This window comes from Colias eurytheme, chromosome 1 (assembly GCF_061535395.1).
Source record: "Colias eurytheme isolate Ceu_HAF_F1 chromosome 1, ilColEury1 Martin Lab GWU primary, whole genome shotgun sequence".
NCBI classification, from domain to species: domain Eukaryota; kingdom Metazoa; phylum Arthropoda; class Insecta; order Lepidoptera; family Pieridae; genus Colias; species Colias eurytheme.
This window is the reverse complement of record NC_142980.1, coordinates 4,474,433-4,502,029: the sequence shown is the minus strand read 5'-3', so window position 1 is coordinate 4,502,029 and position 27,597 is coordinate 4,474,433. Positions and strand designations below refer to the sequence as shown.

Sequence of the window (27,597 nt, the reverse complement as noted above, 5' to 3'; positions counted from 1 at the left end):
CGAGTAATATAGATTTATTCGATTCAAAAGCACATCCTATTTTCCTAGACTAGGCCGATTTTCTGATTGAATATCTGGTTCTCGTATGAACAGAACTAGCAAGGTTGTTAGCGACCTGCCGTAGTACGTTATTTCTGTTGGTCGAGCATTAGAGATCGGGTTATCATTGAAATAACCAGTAGGTATTTATCCGTTGCATCACTGTAAACAGTGATAGACATGTTTTAGACGATTTTGGAAATAAACCAAACCAATCGATATTCCGTTTTCAGAATAATTTAAGCTGAGCATTCAATAATTAAATTTTTAATTAATAAGTATGAGCTGTAATAATGAACGAAATTATTTATAGCATTTCAAATAATTTTTGAGGTCACGATCCGTTTCGGGTCGCTGCGCCAACAAAGTAAATTTGTAACTAGGCGAATTATTTTTAATTATTATAATATAATATTTTATCCGTAATAATAAAATATTTAAATAGTGGTTAATGTATATTAATAAAATGTTTGTAAAATGTTATGGTATAATAATTATGATTTGACTTGTAATTAATTTCATTTTCGGTCCAATTTTTGATGGCCAGAATATTGGAAAGTTATTACAAATATAGAACTTAAGTTATTTATCAGGGCCTTTAACTACTCAGTGTGTGTGTACTCCCATCGTCTTATATTTAGCACCTCCACGAATATTATGTTATGTCTTGGGTAAGTCGTAAAATTTTGTTGATTTTATGTAATGGTGATTTAGAAATATCTTCGGCAGTATAATATAATGCATGTAGATATTAAATTTATGTAAGGGATAGATTCATGTGGTTGTCCTAGTTTGCTTTATTGGATAGTTATTTACTATTAAATTCAAGGTTATTATAATTTTTGATATGTCAAGAAACAGATTTATTAATTTGAGAATTAGGAAGTGAAGGAAGTTTGTTATGTTTGTTGTTGTAAAATAATAAATGCAATTTGATAGAAGAATGAAAATATGTGAGATATTAAAATAATTTGGAAAATCCAAAAGTGCACGCCTCATAATTTTTTTTAAATAATTATTTATTAATTATTATTTTTGTTTATTTAATAACAATTAAACCACATCGAACAGACCCTGAAAAATGAAAGGGTTCTATTCCTGAGCATACTCAAGCGTAAGAGAAAAAAAAAGACTCGATTAGTAAAGTATTTCGGTCGCTATCGTGTTAACAAGAAAATCCTCCGCACATACAGACACACGGACGTCCAAGACAGAACTTTTTTAAACTGTTTTTTAACTAGTTTAAATAACAAAAATGACATCAAAAATATCATGAATGTTAAAAATAGTGTTTTTTTTAATACGTGTGTGTATGTATTATCTTACAAGTGCAATGTATGATACATAAAGACATTTTAAGTTTGAAAAATCAGATGTTTTGCGCGAAGTGACAGTAGTAGGTACCCACCTCAACGCTTCGCTTATGAGGCGTGCAATATATAGTAGTGTCAAATTACAATAAAGTCGAGAAGGATCACATATAAACTCCAATAAATAGATTAATAACATCCAGTTAAAAAGTAATTGCGTATAAAATCGTTCATTATTATCTCGATAAATCCGTGTTATAATGAAAAAAGTTAAGTATCAGAATTTAATTTACATTCTGTATTGATTGCTTATATTATTAACAGAAGACTGGCTTGTAGATCCCCATTGTGATTCAGACGAGCGAAAAACGGAGTGCAGTTTTTTTTTGCATAGCTTTTACGGAGCCGTAATAAGGCCTGAAATGTGTGAACTTATGAATGAATATTGACGTTTTTGATGTGTGAATAAGTGTGCATTTTATAATCTGATTTTGTGATGTCGTTAATTTTATTTTCAGTGAATTATTATGAGCGATTTTATGAGAATTAATTATATTATTTTCAAAGATTCTTATAGATTTACTGCAAACATAACAGTTTGAAGTTATATTTGTATTTAAACGTTATAATTTATGTAGAACACAATTCATATTATATACTTTCATATGATTTTAAAAAAATATTGATCGAATGAAAAAACTTAACAAATAACCAATCAATCGAACCGTTTATAAAATCTTTCTATGGAATAGACCTTAATATTTACATAATTATACTGTTATTCACCTATAATCCTATGCAAATGACTATCTAATTAACTTACCGAAATAGTCCCCTTGAAGCGCGGGTCCATCCTCCTGAGCCCCTCTATGAAGTCGCGCACCACCTTCCTCGAATGGTCCACTATGCGGAAGCCGGTAATATTGACCGCTCCATATTCCGTAACCTCGTTTTCCCATTGATCGTCCATAACCTGATAATGCGAACGCCTTAAATTCCTATCTGCTACCACAAGCCGGAGACGTGACTCGACTAAAGCCTTTAGCGCATCCGACAGTCATTTATCTTATTGTCTCGACAAAGTTTAATTTAGTTTATACTTTGTAATTAGGAATACTCTAAGGAATAATAAGCAACTCGGAAGCTATTTAGAATGTGAATAAGATGTAGCGATTTTTTGTTGCTTTTTGCGATGGAGTTATTGTCGTTCGAAGCTTGGATTAGATCATTTGATTTTGGGGTGGGCATTTGGTGGAGGGCCTGGAAACGGGCAAGTGGCGGAGGGCCTGGAAACGGGCAACTGCTGGGCGGGACATGCAGCGCGTTGGTACACGGTGGAGTTTTAGTCGGTAGGAATCCGACATAACCCACGGCTCCTTCCCCGGGAGCCGTGGGTATCTTAGGCAAGATTTCCCCACTTGAAAAAAAAATAAAGAACATTTGATTTTGAAGGTAAATAAAATAAATACATGATAATCCAGATAAGTTAAACTGGGTATGTACTCATAACTCTCATAAGCTGGGTTAAAGTAGTTTGTTTTTTCATTCTCGTTAGATATTTCAAATAAAGAAAACCATTTGAAATAGGAGATTAGTTTTTAATGCTACATTTTTATTTTATCATTTCTGGGAATAAAAAGTTTTTTCAATTGCAATAGCCAATGGATCAAATGCACTTATCCTCCAGAGTTTATCAATAAAATTGCTATAAGCATTATATTTCTATTTAACTCGAATTTATCGCTATAAAAATCAGTTATTATATTATCAATTACTTAGCAGACATAATACGGTTATATAAAAAGGCTAACTAATACATTATTATACTAGCAGTCCGCCCCGGCTTCTCCGAAGTTACAAATATAGTCTTTACCACTAGGAGCACACATAGCACATATTATTGTGAAAATATAAATAAATTTTTGAAATTGGTCCAATACTGGATCTGAGATTTACAGTATTGGACCTGAGATTAGCACATAACAATCGCGTAAGAAACAAACGAACTCTAAGGCACTATAATATTTTCAACTAACCAGTCCACTGAGCAGATAGTGGTAAGTCCTCCTCCCCAGTTCCACCTTCCTCACATGTTCTACGAGCACACTCTTAGCGTTTTTCGCATTACAGTCCAGGACTATACGCTTGCTGCTCCACCGATCATGTTCCTCTACCGCCATGAGGAATTCCATAGCTTCCGCGGGGGAGTTGATGCGTTTCACCAAAGATATCTTGAATGAGGTGCGGCCTGGTTGCATTGTTTGGTATAGCTGCTGTAACCGCAAGAGACCTGTGGACAATGTGCGAATTTAAGGTCGTATTATTTACGTTGACACGTTCTTGGTTATTTATATCGTGTTAACTGATATGCAAAAGGTTTTAGGGGCTTAAAAAGTGAACTGAAAATATTGGAAAAAATGTAAAAAATTTACTTCACCAAAATTGTGGAAAAATATTCAAAATTTAACTTGGACTGGTCGACCTAAAATCACGTAACCTATCGGACCGATCACAATGTTTTACTATGTTAGAGAAATGGTTAGAATTTTGAACATACGTGCTGCAAATATACCACATTAGTATAAATAATAAACATAACAAAACATTAAACCTCCTCAATGTATTTTACTGTTATTCTTAAATCTTACAATTTTATACCACAAAAGATATTTTTACATCGTTATAAAAAATGTAAATAAAGCAAAGCCGGCACTTGATACGATTCTAATCCGCACAATATTCCGTCGATAAGCTTTCAACAAAGGCAAAAAGCAAAATATTTAACTCATAACAATAGCGGATGTTCAGAGATTATATCAATGGCCGGCTTTTTATGTTATTCACGAGTTACCGTGATGATATTACATTTTGAAAATGCGTTTTTTAACTGGAACATATTGTGAAGTGTATTGCATTATGTAGGCTTTGTATACAACAATAAACTGTTTAGAATAGCTTTTTATATTCAACTATTCTTAAAAATTAGAACAGTATGATTATTATTCACCAAAACATATAAGATAATATAATTTTTATGTAATGGCGTATACATTGAATTTTTATTTAAACAGTCGATTTCACAAGATACTGTCCTTGTAAACTACTTATAATACAGATAACATATTTCTAGATCATTCCCTACTATGCAACACCTTACCTAAAGCATATTACATAACACGTAACACCACTAATCCCCATTCTTAATTACAGCGGTACCAAAACTCTTCCAGTACCCTAATCGTAAGCCAGCTAGATGAATGTACGGACTGAAACTTGTCGAGCAATTCCAAACATGTGACGCTACCGTGGGCCTTGAGGTCACACCACAACCGCTAACGGGATACCACGTTTCTGAATTCCTCATTTTATACCCATATCTATACGGAACGAGAAATACTTTGAGCGCGATACGTATTTGTTTCCAAAATATCATATGGTAGGTGTAATATTTCAAAATGTCATATTGAAGGTGTAAAATAATAAGTGTCCATAGTATGGTAGGTGTTAAATCAGTATTTATAAGATGTGTTTGTCTTCCGATGTTTTCGATTATTATCATGGCTCTGACGCTGTCGTGTAAGCGATAAGGTTCAATAACATCTAAGCTATAGACTATAATCATCGAAAATACGTTTAATATTTTCTTATAAGAATTCATCCCTGCCAGAATTACTTCTGTTTCAAAATTCTGATTATTACATAATGGATCAATGAAAGAGATATACCCAAATCATAAGTTATCAATCATAGGCTTACTGCAGAAGTACTGCATATTCAAGGATTTACTAGATGAAGAATTAATATAATTCAGTATAATAAATTTGCTACCTCTATTAACTAGATATACTATGGACCTTATATAATAAGTTATTACGAGTACTAAGAAGATACTTTAAAAACATAGTAGCATTTGGAGCCCACCTTTACAATAAACATTGATAGGTACAAAATGAGATAGTCATTCGCAGAGCTTAAAATTAACCTCTCCAATGCTAAAGTTGAGGAAACCTCTTAAAATATATTTGAGTTTGAGAAATGGCTAGATAACTGTAGAACTCATAAAGTAGTATTACCATTAACAATAGACTGCGCACTTGTTACAACAAAGGAGTCCAAAACTCGACTTGTGAACTTCACTTGATTTGTGCAATTATGTTCTGGGTATTAATTACTTTTACACTTCACTAAGTGACTTTTCCTTGTTATAATGTTATAGAATTTAAAAATCTGGAACACTTTTATTATAAGCAGTAAGGCAGTGGTGTGTAGTATTACGTGAGTATTAGATGAGATATGAAATACCTTTTATTAACGAATCTATAACCAAAGTTCTGTATAATTGTTAATTATTAATTATTAAAGTGAATCAGGCTAAAAATGTGATCTTACGTTTAAATACTCGTAGTTACATATTTAAATTTATAAATATAATTTTGGTGTGATATGTAAGATGTTTTTCAAACAACTATTTTGATGGTTAATTGTCATAATTAATATTGTTAGACGTAACTGTGACGTAACTTTTGATTTAATATTTTTGTCGATGAATAGTTGTGAATATAGTTGACACTGTTTCCTGTATAAATTGCCGCGTTCCTTTGACGCGTGGCGCATCCTTGTTCCGCGTTCCCGCGCCCACCCAGGTGAGCGCCCGTCCGACTAGGGCCCTTCTGGCCTCCTCCACTCAAGCGACAGTCCAAGCCGAGGTTCGAGATCCCCGACAAGTGGGGACGCCCTTGCGCATGTCGCTACCAGGGTGAACCTTCAGTTCACCCCCGCGTCCGCGTTAAAATGTAGAAGCCTTTCTGGCTAACATTGAGAAACACCATACAAAAAAAAAACTCGTGGCGCATTCGTACGAATCGTGCCTAGGGGCTGGACGTTGTTTATACGACGTTCGACCTTCACTTTGATAATAGTCGTTGACTCACTGTGATTTGTTATCAACTACCTACATCAATTAGGTAGCTGTGTAGAATCCCAGTACATTCTTACATTACATTCAAAATAATATTTAACCCGGCCTCTCGTGTTATTTCTTATAATATTTTATTAAAAAAATAATCTGATTTAAATACGTGTATTTCAAACTATACAGATCCAATAAATTATTTTATTTACATGTGTAAGGAAATCTTTTAAAAATTCCTCTCCTCGCCGTATTACAATACTATGAATTGTTTGAACTTGGCAGTGCCCACAAGTAAATTGACTTCCTCGTTTGTTCCACTTTGCCAAATAAAAACGTCCCAGAAAAATCTACATTCAAACCGGTGTTTAAATAATTTAACATTTTCCTGCGACTTGGACGAATCTTAATCAAACACGGCGGTCAAAGCTTTGATCGCTCGTTCGTATTGTCGGGTCTAAACTCTATTGGCTATTATTGTACCATTCATTGGCGCATCCATCCACCGAACTTGTCGCCAGACTAGTACGCGAACAAATCGCATGTGAATGTACGCGAGTGCCGTGCTTGTGTAACGTGTAGGCGTGTAGTTTTCAATTTATCTGCGCATGTTATAACATCACCACTGCTCGAACGGTGAAGGAAAATATCATGAGGAAACCTACATGTGGAAGAATCAAAAGTTCGACGATATGGTACTTGGTACACTTACCAACCCGCACTAGGCCAGCGTGGTGGATTATGGCCACGCTCATAAGGGACCCGGCAGTCTGCAGTGGGAACCGTACTCATCATCAGCCCATACAAGTGGGAACGTGTATGGGCTGATGATGAGTACGGTTCGGGGCTCGGTTCGTAGTAGGTGTAGTAAATGTTGGAAAGTCATTACAATTTATTTGGAGATCTTCCACGTTTGCAAGAGCGTCACCATTAAGTGATTTGTGACCGATTTGCGGGATTCTGTTTCAATTTGTCGTTAGCCGATCGCGGATAGAAGATTGATTGTTCCCTGTTTATTCGGTGCGGTGTTTTCTTACGGTACAATAAATTGTATGATTCCAGCTTTAGTATCGGCATATTGATGTTTCGAGTGATTCGGGTCGTTAAGGATATGTGCTACATTAACTTGATGAAACAATGGTATACCTACTTATAAAAATTGTAGTAATAATAATAATAAATAAATATTATAGGACATTATTACACAGATCGACCTAGTCCCACAGTAAGCTCAATTAAGGCTTGTGTTGTGGGTACTAGGCGACGATAATTAATATAATATTTAATAAATACATAATATATAGATAATAACACCCAGACCCAAGAACAAATAATTGAGTTCATCACACAAATATTTGCCCTGACCGGGGATCGAACCCGGGACCGTCGGCTCAGTGGGCAGTTACTTTACCACTGCGTCAACCGCGTCGTCATTGTAGTAATTTGCAGTAGGTACTAGAACGTAGGAGAAAGTGATTTAATTAATTCATCTAAATAGATATTGTTATAATTTTGAAAGAGTTAAATGGATGTAGGATGTTTATTATATTATTCTATTCTATTAATCTATAAAAAATGAAGTCTAAGTCAATATAAATTACATTGAAATATCCTTTAAGCCTTAAGCAGAGTAAAATATAAATTATTGTGGCAAAATTAATTGCCTATAGAACCAAGTAAAATTCAAATAAGTACTTGGAAGTTTTCCAAACTCTTTAGATTCAATTAGGTACTTTATGCGAGACAGGAGTTTTAGAAGTTAAAACTCCCTTATTTCTTAAATATATGTAAAATGTTTCCTGTTTATTTATTTATACCGTGAAAATGTCTCGACTATATTAAGTGTCAAATTAACCTTTTCGTATATTTTATCCTTAAAATGCAATCGATGATTTTAAGTTTTATAATCGGCTTCGAGTCAAATACTTATTACTTACTATTATTACCTACTTTTTCTTATCTAAATAGATAGAAAAATCAGCTCTATTTTTACGAGAATTGTCAGAATTGCTCGGAATAAAATGTTTTAAAAGACATGACAGAAAAACACCCACAAAAAGTGACAATTCATACAACTCAATAGTTTTCACGTTTTATGAAGAATAGCATATACCTATATAAAACTAGTGGTCCGCCCCGGCTTCGCCCGTGATCCTACCTGTTTAAACTATTCTATTTCTCAAGTTGGATCGAACTGCACATGGGGTGCGAATTATATTATAATCGGTTAAGTGGTTTAGGAGTCCATTGAGGACAAACATTGTGACACGAGATTTATCTTCTTATACAGGGTGTCCCACTATTGGTATACTAAGCGCGAAGGAACTTGTAGTTTTGCATAGACTGATCACGTAAAAAATACTTAAAAAAAAATTACGTCCAAAATTTTTTGCTAAATTTTTCCTGAAAATCCATGTTTTCTTCTCTAGCTTCGCGCAGCCGGCATATACCGCTTCTCTAATATGAGCATTTTATCTATGAAAACATAATCTTAAACGATAGCTCACGTGCTGGTGGCAAAGTTGGGCGGCTCGCTTGTTATGGGTAGACATAGAGTTTTAAGAATTCATCTATTTGAAAAAAAAAAGCGTCTGGAATTTTTTAATTATTTTTTACGTACTCAGCGTATGCAAAACTATAACCTCCTTTGAGCTTAGTATACCAACAGTGGGACACCCTGTATATAAAATTCTCGTGTCACAATGTTAGTCTGCATACTCCTCCGAAACGGGTGGACCGATTCTCATGAAATTTTCTGTGCATATTGGGTAAGTCTGAGAATCGGCCAACATCTATTTTTCATATGTAACCACGGGCGAAGCCGGGGCGGACCGCTAGTATTAAGATAAAATACTATACATATACAAAATTATCCGCCCTATTTTGTATGATAATTTCCAAGCGTTATATTATGTCCAGTATATGTCAGAATGGGAGAAGTTAAATTGAAATCGAAATTGAAAAGTTTGCGAAGATACGAATGTTGTTTATTTTATATTCATAAAACTACGAAACTGATATTATCGGGGAAATCACATGCACTTCTTTCTTGAGGAAAATAGTATAGATATTAAATCAGAAAGTTACAACTATATTCAAGCATAATAATATCGTTAAAACTTGATTAATTTCAATTCTTTGACTTCTTGTAAGAGAAATTCTTAATTTATTCATTTTCATGGCTTCTTATTATTATGTACTTCTTTGTCTGTGTTTTTTTTCTTACTTTAAACCTAAATGTAATGATCAAAGAAAGGCTGTCTTATCACAGGTTATACAGGTACAGGTAGAGAGCCAGAGCCTCATTAAAATTGTATGAACAAAGGTGAAATAAATAATATTTATTTTACTTTTATTTCTATTAATTTATAACAATAATTAATATATATAACAAATTCACGACGTATTTCAAGTTCGTTAAAAAATAATCTGCCGCTAATCTGAACAAAACAGCCTTATACTGAGGATAATTCCATAATATTTATACTAAACAAAGTCTTGATTATGAACGACTAGATTTCCGCCTGCGGCTTCGCTCGAGTATTCAAATAAAAACCCGCATAGTTCCTGTGGGATTGCCGAATATAAAAAGTAGCCTATGTCTTATTCTGGGTCTTCAGCTACATACCAAATATAATTGTAATCGGTTCAGTAATATTTGGGTGAAAGAGTAACAAACATCCATCCATCCTCACAAACTTTCACATTTATAATAATAGTAGGATTTTCTTCTAACTTTTCCTAAGTGAAAAAAATTATAACCAGTCTCTTCAGACGCGCCTTAGACACTACTTGTCGCTTTTTTGCCTCTCAACGAACAAAAAGTATGACTTCCCAAATTATCCGGACTTGAATTTCTCGTATAATGTTTGTGTAGTAAATATTTCATTTTAATATATTTAAATGTTTTAAAGAATTTGTGCAAATGACTTAACTTTTTGCGGCTCGTAGAAAATTTATTTTTATTGATAACATTTTTTCGAGGAATATGTTAAACGCTCATCTACTTTTAATAAAATATTTTGTCGTGATATAATATTTTGTATTAAGAATCACTGAGTTTATCATTAAAGTAAACAAATACAAAATAGAAGGGTTCTGAGAAAATTATTCATTAATAACACGAAACACAACTCCTAGAATGGACATAATAGTACAAAATCATTTCTTGTAAAATATAGTTCAAAATAGCAATTAGCATTTCGGAAAATAAATCCTCAATTTAAACGTTTAATAACGGAAAAATTTAAATATATTCTAATCGCTCTTAAATGAGCTCAGAAAATAGGGCATAGCATTCTGTAAAGTATGTACTAAAGTCTCTCAATACCTCATATCATGGAAGTTAACCTTTTGTAAAACTAGACGTCCTCTGCCCCTTAAAACGTTAACGATGGAAAATCGTGATTTTTATCGAGAGAAATCCCGACATAATATTTCTTGTATATTAAACTGGCTACTTTACTGCAATGGAAATGCACTTTTATTACAAATACCTACGCCACATTTTGCATTGTACTACCGATAGTACTGTGATTGCTTTCATTTGTATTTACGTATATACTATATAAAACGAAACTAGAACAAGTTGGCCGAATTCGTTTGGATTTCTGGTTAAATGAGTAAATGTTTAAATCGGAACGAGCGCGTTTGTGGAATAATTAAAAACCAAAAACCCTCTAGTATGATTTAAAGACCAATAAATTATAATTCACATTAAAACCAAATGAATAATATATATTTTTAAGTACTTAATGTGGATTGATTTTACGCGTAAAGTAGACTACTTGGAAATGTGTATTTCGGTTGTGTTCGGGATTTGCCGTAGTGATTCGGGGTATTACAGAATAATTAATAGCCTTTATTACTTTTAAACAAGCATTACAGTGGTAAGATAAGGTTTCTTATCGAATCTTTTATTTTCAATTCAGCAGAGTTTTTGTGTTGAATCAGAACAATCAAAAACTCATATCAATCATCTCTATAATACAATAAAAAATAAAATAAACACCGATCTTGACATCGCTCCATAATATAGAAAATCCAATAGGAAACACCAATTTCGCAATACCATCGACCGTTGATTGACATCAATTCAATTTTAGCACTGTTTGGTTTATTCCAAGTTTTTCTTTGCAAAAAAACAACTATAATGCAGATAAAATTAGAGTTGAATATTTTTTATATATCTAATATTATGTAAAACTGATTATTATGTCGTACTTATCTGGGGACTATTCATTATATTCGAAATTGGCAATAATTTGATAAAAAGAACTTTTGAAATCGGCCGAATAATTACCCGATTTGGGAATACCTTCACATCAACTGTAGCATATTATTTCGTTTCATATACAAAATATGGCATGACTTTTAAAATACCACATCAGTGCAGTACAAAAAGGCCATATTTAATGAAATAAAATCAAAAGAGAAGCCTATAAATTACGCAAGTATTCACGTTCAGCGTTGATATTGGCAGACTTTTGGCAGACTATTTTATTTATTTCCTTCAAACATTGCTTATTTTACTCCTCAATATTAAGCCCGGAATTCTCAAGGTTAGATACATTTTAATTGGAAGCGAAACCCGTATTTAGGAAGGTTAATATATTATTATTAGAGGGTAAAATTATATCGAGCTCTTAATAGTCCTTTAGCTAGGCCCTTCGTCTTCGCCAGCTGAGCTCATCGTTTACAGTAAACTATATACCGTAAGATCTTTGGTTTCTTAACAAATGGGCAATGAATTACTATTGTTGGATAAATAAATGTATTTATACTAATTTTCATGCAAATAATTAACCTATTTTTATTTAAGAATAATACTTTTTTCTGCGTTTATTTGCTTGTTTCACAAAAACTTAATAGCGGCTTGACAATTTAAACAATTCCAACGCTTTTTAAGATGATTACGATCAGAATTACAATAAGATCAGGCATCACACAATAATAATAAACTTGATCGAGATTTATATAATATTATGCTACGGCCCTTTAGAAGTTTCTGGAATTTTTAATTAACGTTGTAAACAATCTTTGGTACACGAGGTATGATTTTGTACGGATGTAATGTTGATTCAGGAGGAACAGTACCGACTTTTTAATTAATTGTATTTTAACAGTTGTGTCTATCTCTAGTAGACTTCTTTTTAGATCAAAATGCTTATCGCCATCAAAGTTCAGAAATTAATTTACAAGCCACACATAATCAGCATATCGACTGGTCGGTTGGCTTAGTTGGAAGCGACCCTGCCTTTCAGAGGTCGTGGGTTCGATTCCCAACCAGGGGAAACATGTGTGATGAACATCGATGCTTCCTCTGTGTCTGGGTATTAATTTATATATAAGTATTAAGTATATATTGAAAATTTTATTTGTACGTTTATCAACCATTTTGTTTCCATAATACTAGTGAAGAGCTTAGTATGGGATCAGATTGTGGCGCGTGTGAAAAATGTCCTGAAATATTTATTTATGTTTAACAAAAGAAACCAAAAAAGGATCCTTAATTACTCAAATATTTCAATACATTGAATGTAGAGTAGATAAAGTGTAGAATAAACCAAACGATCCGAAAAATAATGCTTCCAGGAAAAGCATTCAAAAAGCGCTATATCTACTCATGATATTATCATTTCTCTTTCAACCGTGTTAAACCACAAGTTAATGCTACAGCAACATTTCAATTTGAGAAATAGTTCGTACATTCAACACTATCTGGCCACAAAATTCTCTCTATATCGCAAACAAAGCTAGCTCTAATTAGATTAAAAGCAAACTTAGAACGCGAACGTGGATTTTCAGCCCATATGCTTTTGATATATCTGAACATTATTCGTATATTTAAAACTTTATTCATGAAAGTGCATGCATTCACTATATAATCGGTTTGTTTTCTAAAAGAATACAAAGTATATTTTTTTATTCTATAATAGAAAAAGGCCAAACAGGCACATTTCATTGAATTCAAAAGAACGATAATAAACCATACCTAATGTAACGATATCGAACAATACCATTCCACCTAAAGTTTCCATCAATTTATAAATAAATTTTGCGAAAAATTGCCTCAAAATTGATAACAAATCAACACGGCAATTTCAATTATTATATAAAACGACACAAATGAAGACACTGTGATATCTATGGCGTGTCGTTAACAATTTTTCATCAAAATTGATTGGTATTTGTTCTAGTGAAGCTTCTAAGCTCGCTCTTATTTCGGGGGAACTCTCAAAACAACTCAACGTCAAGGTTACTTTCCGTAATACAATTTACAGCTCTCCGTAAATTTATATTTGGACGATATTTTCGATAAATTTACATTTTGTATTATATGCCGCTCGAGGGAACGATGTTAATGATTAGGTATACAACGATATTTCACTTAGCTATAGCTGTATATTCCGTCGGAGTAACCGTATTTTTAGTGTTATTAGCTGAACAAAAAATCATGCCTCGATTGTATAGGTTGGCACGGTTATAAAAATTAATTTTTGTATTATTATCAATTATGGAATGGGTATTGATATTAGAAGTAGAATAACGCACTAAAATTATTATATTATAATATTATATTACTACTTATTCAGAAATATCAATAAAATCGTTTATAATTATTATAATCTTATTATAATCTTTTGTTAAAAAGGTAATATTATAGATTTAGAGATAGTTAACATTTACATAAGCTGTACTATGTATTTTAAAACAACATTGTTGTAAGTTAAAAATAATATTATTAGGTATTTATTTGTATCAAAAAAAAGAAACTAAAACATAGAGTATAAATCTGTACATTAGAAGATGTATAAATCTTATAATGTAAGCTGTAATAATAATCAATGATGTTGAAAATTTAATTTAATTATCATCATGATTAATAGCCATAAAATTAATTATATTACTCAATAATTCAAAAAAGCATGAGAGAAAATTGACAATACATTTTATAAACTTCACGCGAACCCGCATTTTTAAAATACCATAATTAATTTGTAGTAATGAAATATTCGATTTCAATTATTAACTCCTGATATCTGATTATTCCGTGAAATAATAAATTAAAGATATGAAGCTTACGAGCTTTTCGATAATTTATTCAATATCAAATAATATCCGTGGATAATTATCGTAACGTAATTGGAGTATTTAAAATTAATTTAAATCAGATACTTAATCTTTTCTTCAGAAAATAATAGTCTTATATACCTACATTTGTAGTTTTTTATATTAGTTATTAGTGTTTTAGTGCTGCATACTAAAATACGTTATTAGATTTAAAATACTCGATTAAAAACACCATTGATATGTAACTCTTAAACTATTAACGAAAAGTCAGTGTACAGGTACATAACTCCTTCCCAGCACACATTTATTGAATCAAGATAATATTAAAATCTGCGTGAATGAAATTCCGCAATTCACGATCATATTAAGTATAATTTGCACTATAACAAAGCCATAATACAGTACACAATAAGTGTTTGCGAGTGGAAACTTAACACGTTTCGCCATGCATGTGGACACTTACTATACTGCACTATACTGCACTGTACTGCAGCGGACATAAAATGCTGGCTGCTCGCACTGACTTAGGTTATTGAATAAATTGAATAGATATGATCGCACTGTTCACTTGCACCCTTTACATTTGAATGTATGTTTTATCTAACGTCGGGTAATAAGTCTGGGATCGAATGGGACGCTTTAAAGTGAAGTAATTGATCTTTGCGATACGTCTCCGAATTCAATGGAGGATTCTGTTTAGTCTTCGAAAAGTCAGCTTCTAAAGTTGCAGGTTTTATAGAACATGTTTTAGGCTATACTCCATAGGCCTTAAGATACATATAGCTTTGGAAGTTTTCAATCTATTTATATTTACTGAGTATAGTAGGAATAAAATATTTTTGGTTAAAAATATTATCACCCAATATGCAAATGGTTCTATTTAGAACAGCATTAAAGTTTATATATCCTAATTGGATGTAGAATGCATTAACAAAATTATCCAAAGCCGTGCATTGAAAGTGCAACTGAAAGCTAAATCCTATCTCTGTATTCTTCGTAATTCCACATTCCCAATGGATGTCTAATCAATGTATTAAACAATTTAGGGCCGATTTTTCAATGCGTAGATAAAACTTATTCGTCGAATAATGTATAAAACTACAATACATACCGTATTTGACAGTTTAGGAGACATTTTAATATTATCGTGTAATACTTTATTGGACGGATAAGTTTAATCCAAGCATTGAAAAATCGGCCCTTAACCTACTAGAATATCGTTAAATAATTCCACATTCCCAATGGATGTCTAATCAATGTATTAAACAATTTAGGGCCGATTTTTCAATGCTACTAGAATATCGGTATACTATAATTGATGTTTCGCAACAGAATAAGTTTGGAGTACCGTTCGTGCTAAAACTAATCATGCAGAAGTATGGTGCAGGTGTATATCGCAAACAAATTAACCTTATAGTTAGAGCATCTTTGATTAACTTGGAGTTTCTAGGTTGGCTATGCGTAAAGTATTTTGAAACAATATAATATTAACAATTATGGTATGCCGCGTTTCTGTTCGATACATATTCTTAAGTATATGATAGGGGATGTAATATATTTTGTATCATTAGATTAATTGTTTATGGATGTTATACGCGGTGTATATTATGTACTAGCTTTCCGCCCACGGCTTCGCCCGTGTTTTCAGAGAAAAACCCGTTCTCGTAGGATTTCCGGGATAAAACCTATCCTATGTCCTCAAACTCAAACTCAAATGCAAATTGGTACAGTAGTTCAGGCGTGATTGAGTAACAGACAGACAGACAGAGTTACTTTCGCATTTATAATAATATTAGTATGGATTTATAAAATTATATAATTTTTTGTTGACGTCCTTGATCTATGCATATAATCAAATCGTAGGAAAGTCAAAACTGTAGATACATTTAATATTTTTTTAAAGAATTCTTGGGGCGTGATCAACAATAGATATCGAAGCCAAAAATGTAGTTTTTAGAATTTTCGTCTGTTTGCCTGTTTGTCCGTTTGTCGGTAGGTATGTATGTCCGGGCTATAGTTTCAAATAAAGCTTTTACCTGCAATGCAATGCTAACTCACGTTAGCATTGCATTGCAGGTAATGAAACACGTTATTTCAATGTTTTTTGGAAACCTGTTTTTTGTTTTACAATACAAAACAAGCTTATTGTTAGAATTTTTGTTTAGATTAACGCTAGTATAAGCATATTTAATGTGAGAGGTGCATATTTAATATGAGATTCTTTGTTTTTCTTCATAGATGCAAAGAAAGCACAATCAGAAATAAACGTGCTTACATTTTTAATAGAGGTTGCAATCCGTGCACGGTCATAAAACTTTATGCTTATATTATCTTGGGTTATTCCAAGAATCTGTTTTTCATATCCTCCACTAATGGGACCATGTTTTTAAATATACTTCAAGGATATAGTTGGAAAATATTCTAAGACTCAATGTTCTTTGCTGGTATATCTTTTCAATAATGAGTGTTTGACCGAGGTTTACCTGGTTTCTATCGTCTTGTTATTCCATATGTTTTAACAGTATTCCTTGTTTAGAACGCTAAGGATGATTTATTGAATGTTATATACTTACTAGCGGTCCGCCCCGGCTTCGCCCGTGGTACATATGAAAAATAGATGTTGGCCGATTCTCAGACTTACCCGATATGCACAGAAAATTTCATGAGAATCGGTTCACCCGTTTCGGAGGAGTATGCAGACTAACATTGTGACACGAGAATTTCTCGAGTTTTGCGCTGAGCAACAAATTTAGCGTTTTATTTTATATTATAGATTTAGTTAGAGGTTACTTCTAAAAGTGTCTTATTTAGTTTTGATGAAGTTTCTAGCACAAATTTAAAATATAAAATATACAGACTCATCTTCATCTTAAGGAAGCTACAGATTCTTCTTTAATTCCACAAATATAATTACGTTAAGGTAATTTAAGTCTTCTTTTCTAGAATTAAATAAATAAATATTAATTACACTAGAAATGAATTACATAATATGTACTTGAAATGCTTTCCATCTTAAAACGATATACCTAATTAAAAAGATACATACTTACTATACATACTAATATCTTAGTTTAATGATAATTAAATATTCCGAGCTAATATGATCTATTTATGTACTAGATATTATAATATCACGAAATATTTTTATGATTAATTTTTTCCTTTTTATCAAGGTTGCCTGGTAGAAATCGCTTTTAAGCGATAAGGCCGCCAAATTGTACATTTTTTTCAAGTTTATTTCTGTAAATGTTATTTTTGCGTGCATCGTACAATAAAGTATTTTTATTTTATTTATTTATTATGAAATATTCCTCTCATTTTCAATTCCATTTCTTTCTACTTTTATAAAATCATTAAGTTCGTTTAATAATACAATAAAAGTTGATAAAATGAACTTACCATCATGCGAGTCGTACATGTAGATAATTTCCTTCCACCCATAGTGTGTGATGACGTCGAAGATAGCCCGATGATAGTCTGGTCTCATGCTGATCGCGTGGTCTATTAGACCAGAAGACGGTGGAATAACCTAGAAACAATTCATTATATTAGAGCATATATTAACTAGCTTTCCCCCCGCGGCTTCAACCGCGTTTTCAAAAAAAAAATCCGAGGGATTTACGGGATAAAACTTATCCTATGTGGTAATCCAAGTTACCTTCTAGATGTGTGCTAAATTTCATTGTAATCGGTTCAGTGGTATTTGCGTGAAAGAGTAACAAACATACATACACATATATTAATCCTCACAAACTTTTGCATTTATAATATTAGGATAGGATAGGATACCTATTATAATAAAAATACACTCAAATCATTATACGCTTATGTCTGATATGCTTATGTCTGCGACGCGACGTTGTTCAGGTATGAGAGATTTTGTGTGATGTTTAATTTTTTCAAATAGAATCTATATTTTAATTTACCTAGGTTACATTGGGGAAATCTGTAGTTAATTAGTTTTAAAATGATCCGTGCACACGGATGAAAAATTCGAAAGACTGATATTTGGTTTCGAATGTTTGTATATTTTGTTTGGATGATATTTCGCCAGGTATTTACAACGTACTCATCAAATCATGAAAATGTAGAATTCATAAAAAATAAATGAAATATAACATTTCTGCTCAACTATAACGTGTACCTAATCTTCTATTAAATCGTATAACCTACCTGTATTAATGAATATAACTTATATAGTCTTAACATTCTTATATAGGATGTAGTATTTGTCTTAAAATAACTGTAACAAATTATCTTTGGATTACTTGCACAAATATTCCGGGCTAATATTATCATATCATATACCAAGGTTTCAAAGAACGTAACATAATCATTCAGTACCTATTTCACTAGCAGACAGCTTTCGAACTTCATTATCCTCCCGTCAACGGACCATTTATCAATTCTAACTAAATCTCAAAAAATTCATTCGTACTCAGACTCAGGGAAGTAATAACTTGTCGAATAAAAGGTTCGTCCAATTTCTATTGAAAATAAAACAAAAGATTCAACTCGTGAAAGGCTTTACACATTAATCTAACAGATTCAACTCAAGTATTAATGACTGAAAGAGAGATGCTCAGTGGAAGGGATTTCGCGGGCTGAAATTACGTATTTTCTTGAAAGCAAAAGAGGCGCCGCTTCATGATGAGCGACGTGTGACGTGTGTCTACAATTACTGTCAAACGTTTAACAATATAAAATGGGCTTCCGTATGAGACTGTATATAATGAGGATTAGTTACAGAAGAGTCCCCTGAAGCCAATATCTAGTCTAGTGCATAATACAATTACGTGTATTATGCACTAGACTAGATATTGGCTTTTCTTGATAAAGAGAAACTTCTTTTCTTGATGCAGTAAAATTTTTCAAAAATAAATTAGTTATAAGTAATATTAATTGTAGTACTTGACGGATTTATCTCTTCATTTTTCAGGATAGATACCTACTCTTCTTCCTAAGCACAAAGATTACTGTTGTTAAACGTTTTACTCGTGTAATCCGTGAATTAAATGCATGCATCTCAAAGCGATTTTAATCTTAAGCTGTATAACATCGGGTTACGCCCGGAAGGCGCTAATGTGAAATGTTAGCGCATCCAAACATCCACTGAATTTACATTGGCCGATACTTTGGGCTAATAGCGGAGTAAAACGAACTTTCGATTGATGCTATTCCCGGTGGAATATCAATGTGTTTGAAATGCAGATATATTATTCTATTTGCAAATTCGTGTTTTAGATGAGGTAAATGTGCGTTCGAACTTTTATTGAGGGCACTGCCTCTGTATGAGTAGATAAAGCAACGCTGAGTAATGTTGGTTCAGTTATGTTTAACTTTGGGCTTCCAGAGTACACTATAATGGGTAATAGAAAACACGAGGCATTTAGAAACTGTTATTATGTTTGTGCAAAGATTCTATCAACGCAATTATAATTACTGAGTTACGCTCGCAACTTCTACTGAAAGCACTTTGTGGAGGAGATTGTTATTTATATTTGGAGACAGGAGAGATAGATTAAAACTAATAAAACAGATACTGTCTGCAAGCTGTGTGTGTTAAATTTGATGATAACAATATGTTGGGATTTACTCCAACTTTCAACTAATAAAGCAACGCTTACACTATATTATGTGCATTAATCTTGTCTATGACCTAGTGCATATACCTAAATACGTTTATCTGTACATCGACGAAGTTATGCGTAACTTTTGTTACAAACGATTTAGCTCAGCCGCGACACGTTAACGGGAACTAACTAGAAACGCACACATGATTGTGAGTTGTGGAAGTGTGAGTGTGTAATATTGGGAGTTTGGAAGTGTGAGTGCACACGGTACTATATGAAATTGTGAATATTAATTATTTGTGTTAGGATTATTTGAGTAAGGATTGAGATGTTATTTTATAGAGCAGGCTCCAAGGAGATGTTCGTTTGCAAAAATAGCGGACCTAAATCTGACTTCTGATATATATTGTATAGGTCCCAGACATCCTATAGACAGATGTTGCCAACCAGTTTTGTGGTCCCCCTGCCCGCACCCCGGTAATTAAATATGGCATACTTACAAAGAAAAAAATAAAAATTTCCAAAACATGCCGTGTGGGGTATCAAATGAAAGAGCTTATTGAGTAGATCACGAATATATAGCATACTATATACATTTCTTACACTTTCTCTAAGATTTTTTAGAAAATTTACGAAAATGGTCCATTTTTGAGTTAACTTTAAACCACTATAGATTGAAAACTCATGAATATATTTTTTAAATTATTATTTTAAATAATTAACAATAGTCCATTGTTTATGATTCAATAGTTCGTAATATAATATAAGTGAGCTATGTGGTGGATTTGATGAAAATAATTATATACTATATGAACTTGAAAATATACTCGCCATCTTTGAATGCTCCCCCCACTCCCCCATGCAACTATTTCACTGTACGAAATATTGAATCGTAAACAATGGACTATTGTTAATTATTTAAAATAATAATTTAAAAAATATATTCATGAGTTTTCAATCTATAGTGGTTTAAAGTTAACTCAAAAATGGACCATTTTCGTAAATTTTCTAAAAAATCTTAGAGAAAGTATAAGAAATGTATATAGTATGCTATATATTCGTGATCTACTCAATAAGTTCTTTCATTTGATACCCCACACGGCATGTTTTGGAAATTTTTATTTTTTTCTTTGTATGCCATATTTAATTACCGGGGTGCGGGCAGGGGGACCACAAAACTGGTTGGCAACATCTGTCTATAGGATGTCTGGGATCTATACAATATATATCAGAAGTCAGATTTAGGTCCGCGATTTTTGCAAACGAAACTCCACTGAGAGTCCGGTCTATTAGAGGTTTTCTTTGATTTTATGGGTTTTTCGTAGTAAAGTATAAGTAGGATGTATGATAATAATAAAATAAGAAAATATATCCTTTTATAAACTTTATAGATATGCAAAAAAGATTGTACTGAAATATACCAAAAATAGTTTCATACGCTTAATAAGAATTATGATCTACTTAAGCAAACAAGAACGTAGGTCGGTGATTCTGTCAACTGTCCTTTGAAATGATTTCAAGACCTTCTTATGACATTATGCGTCCACCGTGCCTTCGTGACAGCTATGACGTCACAACATGGCGGCCGATTGTTTTCAAATTTCTACGTAAAGATGAACTTGAAATTGAACAATTTAAAAAGTGTTCTACTTTTTAATTTGTTCTTGGTGCCGTAAACCAGATTATCACGTCTATCTACTGCTCCATAGAGCCTCTGCCTTAGGGATCGGAAACGAATCAGGAATAGCGATTGTCAGCGAAAATATCTAACTTCGACAGCACATTTATACTCATCAATGGAAACGGAAATTTCATTGGAATTATATTACGATTATTTTACTAGGCATGTTTAAACAAGTTTGTTTATAAACATTTATTGTAGAAACTTTTGCTGTTCTTCGTTTATTTTAAGGTCAAAACAATAATTTTAAAGAACTTTCAATATAGAAGTTTGGTAAACACGTTTTAATATAAATCTGTTAAGTTCCTTAAGTAACTTTTCCTATTTAATAATAATTGCTGTTGAAACGTGTTTTATATTTTTATAAAGTTAGTTTGGTTTGTGTAGTTTGGATGACAACCTCGTAAAACACCTACAGAATAATTTAAAAAAATACAAAAATAATATCGAAAATATTTTGCAGCATGATAACTGAGAACAAATTTTACAAATCAACAGATAACACACATGTACATTGTACAATGTACATCACACATTTTTACGTCTAGAATTTACGAATAAACGTACCTTTTCCGGGAACCACGGCGTAACAAAGGGCATTTGGAAGGTATTAGTGTAGGAGTGTAGGGTATCAAACGATTCCGGGTTCACAGCTCCAAGCATTGCGAACACGCCCCGGGCAAACTGGGTGCAGACTGTGGACAAATGGTGAAATTAATTGCTAACTTCATTACATTAGGCAGAGATAATCGAACATTGTGCTTACATTGTTAGCACGCGGCGTTAATTAAATTCCATAAGTGTTGTTTAGCATTATGAGTATTAACTGACTACAGTTATTACTTATTATGCACAATGCTACATAGCTAGTGTCATTTTTAAGTACGGGTATACTATACGTGATTATCACAGACATGTATTTTAAGGTGACTATACTGTGAAAGTTTTAAGGAATGCTTATTGCTCTATAACACTATATTACTTGGCATAGCTTTGTTGTTTCTAAGCTCTACCTGTATGTTTGGATGGAACCGAGTGTAATCGATTGCTTTAGACTCGAATTTGACTCACTTTTAACAGAGAAATTTAATTTGAACTTTGTTTACCTACATTAATTTATCAAGCACTAGCAGTCCGCCCCGGCTTCGCCCGTGGTACATATTTACGTTTTCTCTACGTAAAAACCATCCTCGTACTTCAAGGAATATAATAAAAAAAGAATTATCGAAATCGGTTCAGCCGTTCTCGAGTTATGCGCTTACCAACACATTTTGCGATTCATTTTTATATATAAGAAGACTAGCGGTCCGCCCCGGCTTCGCCCGTGGTACATAATATTTACGTTTTCTCTACATAAAAACCATCCTCGTACTTCAAGGAACATAATAAAAAAAGAATTATCGAAATCGGTTCAGCCGTTCTCGAGTTATGCGCTTACCAACACATTTTGCGATTCATTTTTATATATAAGATTAGTGACAATACAATAATTATTTCAATAGTTTATCATAAGAATATTTTTTTTTCATTTTGTTATTCGATCGTTAAAGCGTGTTTTTTTAAACTAAGTACCTATATCATATTATGATCATAACGCGAACAGTATCATTTGGAATTTTAGATAATTAGGCACTTTTACTGTAGGTACTCATTTCTCAAGGTAAGAAGAGGGAATTAAAGGTAACTAACCTTGTATATTATATTAAGAAAGTTCACAGAGACCGCTAGTAATTTAATTAACATACCAATGTGACGTTGCTAACTGATATAATTTTCGTTCAGATCAATAGCAAATAATCTTAAATTAATAACAGTTAATTGCGTCAGTATATTATATACCTATCTATCTATCATTATAAATCTTAATACTTGTGTTTAATAAAATATAACTTTTTAGTTTTACTGTTATACCTAAAAGTTAAAGTTTGGGTTATTCAATAAACTTGAATTCAACATTCACATCATAGTTTAGTCATAATTAAAAAAAAAAAAATCCTCTGTTAAAATTTTCAAATTAATTTAAATTCAAAGCAAAAATTCAATTACTGATCATGGACTACAGAGAAATAGGTATTAAATTGACCACCTATTCATAGGAACACAGTAATAATCACGAGTTCACAAATAGCATCAGTAAATTAAATTCTAAATTCACTTAATAATTTTAGTTATGCATTACCAAACTAAACAGCACAAACAAAGATTCATAATCAAATTAGGTAGTACCATTAAAAGTCGTGTATTTAAACCGTATTATTTGAATTGGAAATTGCCACAGCAAATAAATCCATATTATAATTTACGTACGAACGAACGCTTTAACAAAATTTTGCGTAATATTCTCCAATGACGCAGTTTCGGTTCGTAACCATTAATATCACGTATTTCCAATTTACAAATACATATTCGAATTATATGGGTCTATGCAAAATAGGTGTGGATTAAATATGTTGTGGTCGGTTGAAACTCATCAGTGTTAGATTGAACTTTTGCTGCAACGTTGCTTGTTTAGTTAGACATTGGCGGTGATCCTATTGTCGCAAAGTGAATTAGAATGCGTCCCACTTTAGATCCATCTGAGGGTGGAATTGTATAGAAGAGGTCACCTATAATGTGCTGGTCAATGTTATCATGTATTAGATAACGTATATTACGTACCTACGTAAGTATTAGATACGTTATAATATGGGAATGGGTGAATGCATACTTTTACTATATTCTCTCTTATGGTTATACAAATACCGCTTTTATGATGGATTGTAACATAAACATTATAAGTTTACATTTAAATGTAACAGTTTTAAAACTATTATAAAACTTAATAAAAAAGCGTATGATGACGAGGGAGACGCCCATTGCATTTTAATAAATGAATTAATGGTAAATTGGTAATTCATTCTATACTTTCTTGGAATTATGCCAAATAAATTTTATTTTTTTATTTCAAAACGATCCTAAGAATTACTTAGATTTATGAGACGGGTCTACACAGAGCAAGCAGCCTGGAAAAGCATATACCGCGCGAGGCAATTCGTCCTGTGTGGACGTGGCTCGAAGAAAATGGCGGTACACTCGCTTTCCAAAAAGACCTAATTAATTCATATAATTATCGATGTTGTTAAAGAAATAAAAGCGGCTAACTGCGAGTCGGACTCGTGCACGAAGTATTCTGAACTACGTGTTAGTATAGTGGCAACGAAAATACATCATTTGTGAAAATTTCAGCTTTCAAGCTATCACGGCTTATGAGATACAGCCTGGAGACAGACAGACAGACAACGAAGTCTTAGTAATAGGGTCCCGTTTTAGCATTTGGTTACGGAACCCTAAAAAATAAAACATCTAAATACACATATTCAAATGTATAAATTAATACATTGAATCTCACACAGTCCACAAAGCGTAGATTAGCCCATATTGAGTGATGAACTTGAAGCGCTCACAATTAAAGTAAACCGCTAATAATCTTAAGCCGAAACGCTAATGTTATTTGCATAATTATAACTCGGAGTTTCACCCAGTTCTGAATGTAAAGCACAGATAATGGAAATAAAGTCGCTAAAGATTATATAAAGCTTTTTTAAGGAACGAAGACGTTAAAACGTGCCTGGGTGAATACCACGTATTTGCGTTGGACACAAAAAACTTCCACCCAGATTAAATTTAAGACAATTCACTTTATTTTCGAGTTCATTAAATTTAGCCCCAGTGACAGGCTTTTAAGATAATTACTTTAGGGTACAATTACAAGCGCCCGAGGTGCAAAGATATAGAAATTAAAATTTTAACACCTGTTTGTATTGGAAAGACATTTCGTAGGCTCTTGTGTGTCTTTCCTGTTCTTGGCTTGCGCCTGGCCTGGAGATGGGCTGCCGCCGAGGGGGTCGCGGAAGAATTCTAACAAATACCCGCGGCCCCATCATTAAAGCGGCTCGACGGAATACAGTGGGGTTTTAGTCGGTAAGAATCCGACATAACCCACGACTCCTTCCCCGGGGGCCGTGGGTATCTTTGGAAGATTTCCCCACTATAAAAAAAAGGCTCTTGTGTGTACACTTTATATGATATATAAATCTTTGCAAATTAGGATTAGTACGATAATAAGTTCATTACACAACACAAATGCATTAAAACAATAATTACTGAAACAATAAAAACATTTGATAGTGATGATTTTCCAATACTGCGTTGATCCGACACAGTTCATTTATGTTGTTAGCACATGATTAAATTCATTAGTTTTATATTATATTGATTTTAACCTTTAGTTTCTAATACTAATAAATAGGTCTTTAAAAGTAACGTTGATCTGTCACTTTTGTTTATAATTTATAAAGAAAATAACCTTCCATTAATTTAAGACACCACAAATCTTTGGGGATTAGTAAATTCCAGAATCCATGATTATTATACAAGAACCTCGAATAAAAATAAAATGTTCATTAAGCACTTTTCTGTGGTGTAATTTGATTTATATTTTTCTCAAATAAATCCTTATTTGATGGTAACAAAAAGTGACTTAACATTGAATAAAAATAAATCATTTACTTTGTAAAAGCTAATATTATAACATAATAAATTTAATATTATAACATAATAAATTATCTTATGGTACGTTCCAATTTAGAGAAAGATAAGCAAAATGCGCATTGATGATTGAAAAAAAAAATATTTGTACCTACCGGCCGAATTGATAACCTCCTCCTTTTTTTGAAGTCGGTTAAAAACCAATCATATCCACACGAATACTAGTATGTTACGTTGCAAAACTTTAGTAATGTATATATAATTTCCTAATAATCGCTGAACGACACATTCAAATTAAAATCTTATACGCCGCGTTAATAGACCGTCTATAAAACAAGTAAGTTAGCACATTTCACATAATAAACACGTTGAATACTATTCAATTTGAACATTAAACTTCTGTCTTCTTTAGCCGGGTTTCCTGGAACGGTTTTAACACAGATCTCTCCATTGTGAAGGGTATTTAACTCTGAAGCTTAGTTTAAACTGAGGTTCCGAAATCAAAGTGATGTAGTTTTTAAATTTAGCTTAAATTTCACAAAGAGCATCCCCAACCATTTTACGAATCTTTAGTAGGTACGTAATTACAAGTGAAAACGTGGTGTTGATAAAAAGAGCGTGTGTACCGATCACACGTGACAGAAGTGAAACTTCTTTTTCAAGATTCAAAAATACCAAAATCGTCGCCTTACTCAATGACGTGACGGTATAGACGCGACCTTAAATTTTACTCTCAACGCGCTTCAGAGGATTCACTTCAATAAAGTTAAAATCTAATAATAATTGTGTATATTAAGCTCGACGGGCCGATTTTTCAATGCTTGTATAAAACTTATCCGTCCAATAAAGTATTACACGATGATATTAAAATGTCACGTAAACTGTCAAATACGGGCAATTAAAATACGTTTTTAAAATGGTAGTTTTATACATTATTCGACGAATAAGTTTTATCCAACCATTGAAAAATCGGGCCTTATTCGTAATACCTCGATTTTCTATTTAATTTCCAAATAAGACCGCAACACGAGAAACAAAAAAGAATAATGACTATCAATTGGGAAGCTGCGGAGATTTATGAGCAAAATATATTAAAAAGTAGGCTACAAAATAAACTTCCTTCTTTTCGGGAAATAAATGAAAGTACAATTTTTATTAGATTGTAAAATTTAATGCTGAACTCAGAGCCAATATGTTTATCAATCCAGAACTAAATAATTGTTTACATACACGATTTGAAAGGTAGAAATACGCCCTTGATACTCATAATCTATCCGCTAATAGTAAACTTAAATTCATATGAAATATTATAATCTAATACGATACTATAAGCCAAGTATTTTCTCCATATAAATATTTGCCAAGTTGGCTGATAAGAGTCCGTCGTCGGCAGCGGTGATACCATTCATGATAGTATAGCCATTTGCATTTCTACAAAGAGCCGAGAGACCGATTTGAAAATACCTAGAAATTCTATTAATATAA

General features: G+C 32.6%; 1 protein-coding gene across 1 annotated transcript in view; it reads right to left on the bottom strand.

Moving 5' to 3' along the window:
• Positions 1-27,597, bottom strand: part of LOC149910975 (glutamate receptor 1-like) — a 75,104-nt gene that overhangs the window by 27,920 nt on the left and 19,587 nt on the right. The window contains exons 3-6 of the mRNA XM_090101523.1: positions 22,153-22,280; positions 17,731-17,860; positions 3,386-3,639; positions 2,173-2,322 (exon numbers count right to left, since the gene is read on the bottom strand). Of these exons, the coding sequence (XP_089957649.1) occupies positions 2,173-2,322; positions 3,386-3,639; positions 17,731-17,860; positions 22,153-22,280 (662 nt within the window). The remainder of the gene's footprint in view (positions 1-2,172; positions 2,323-3,385; positions 3,640-17,730; positions 17,861-22,152; positions 22,281-27,597) is intronic.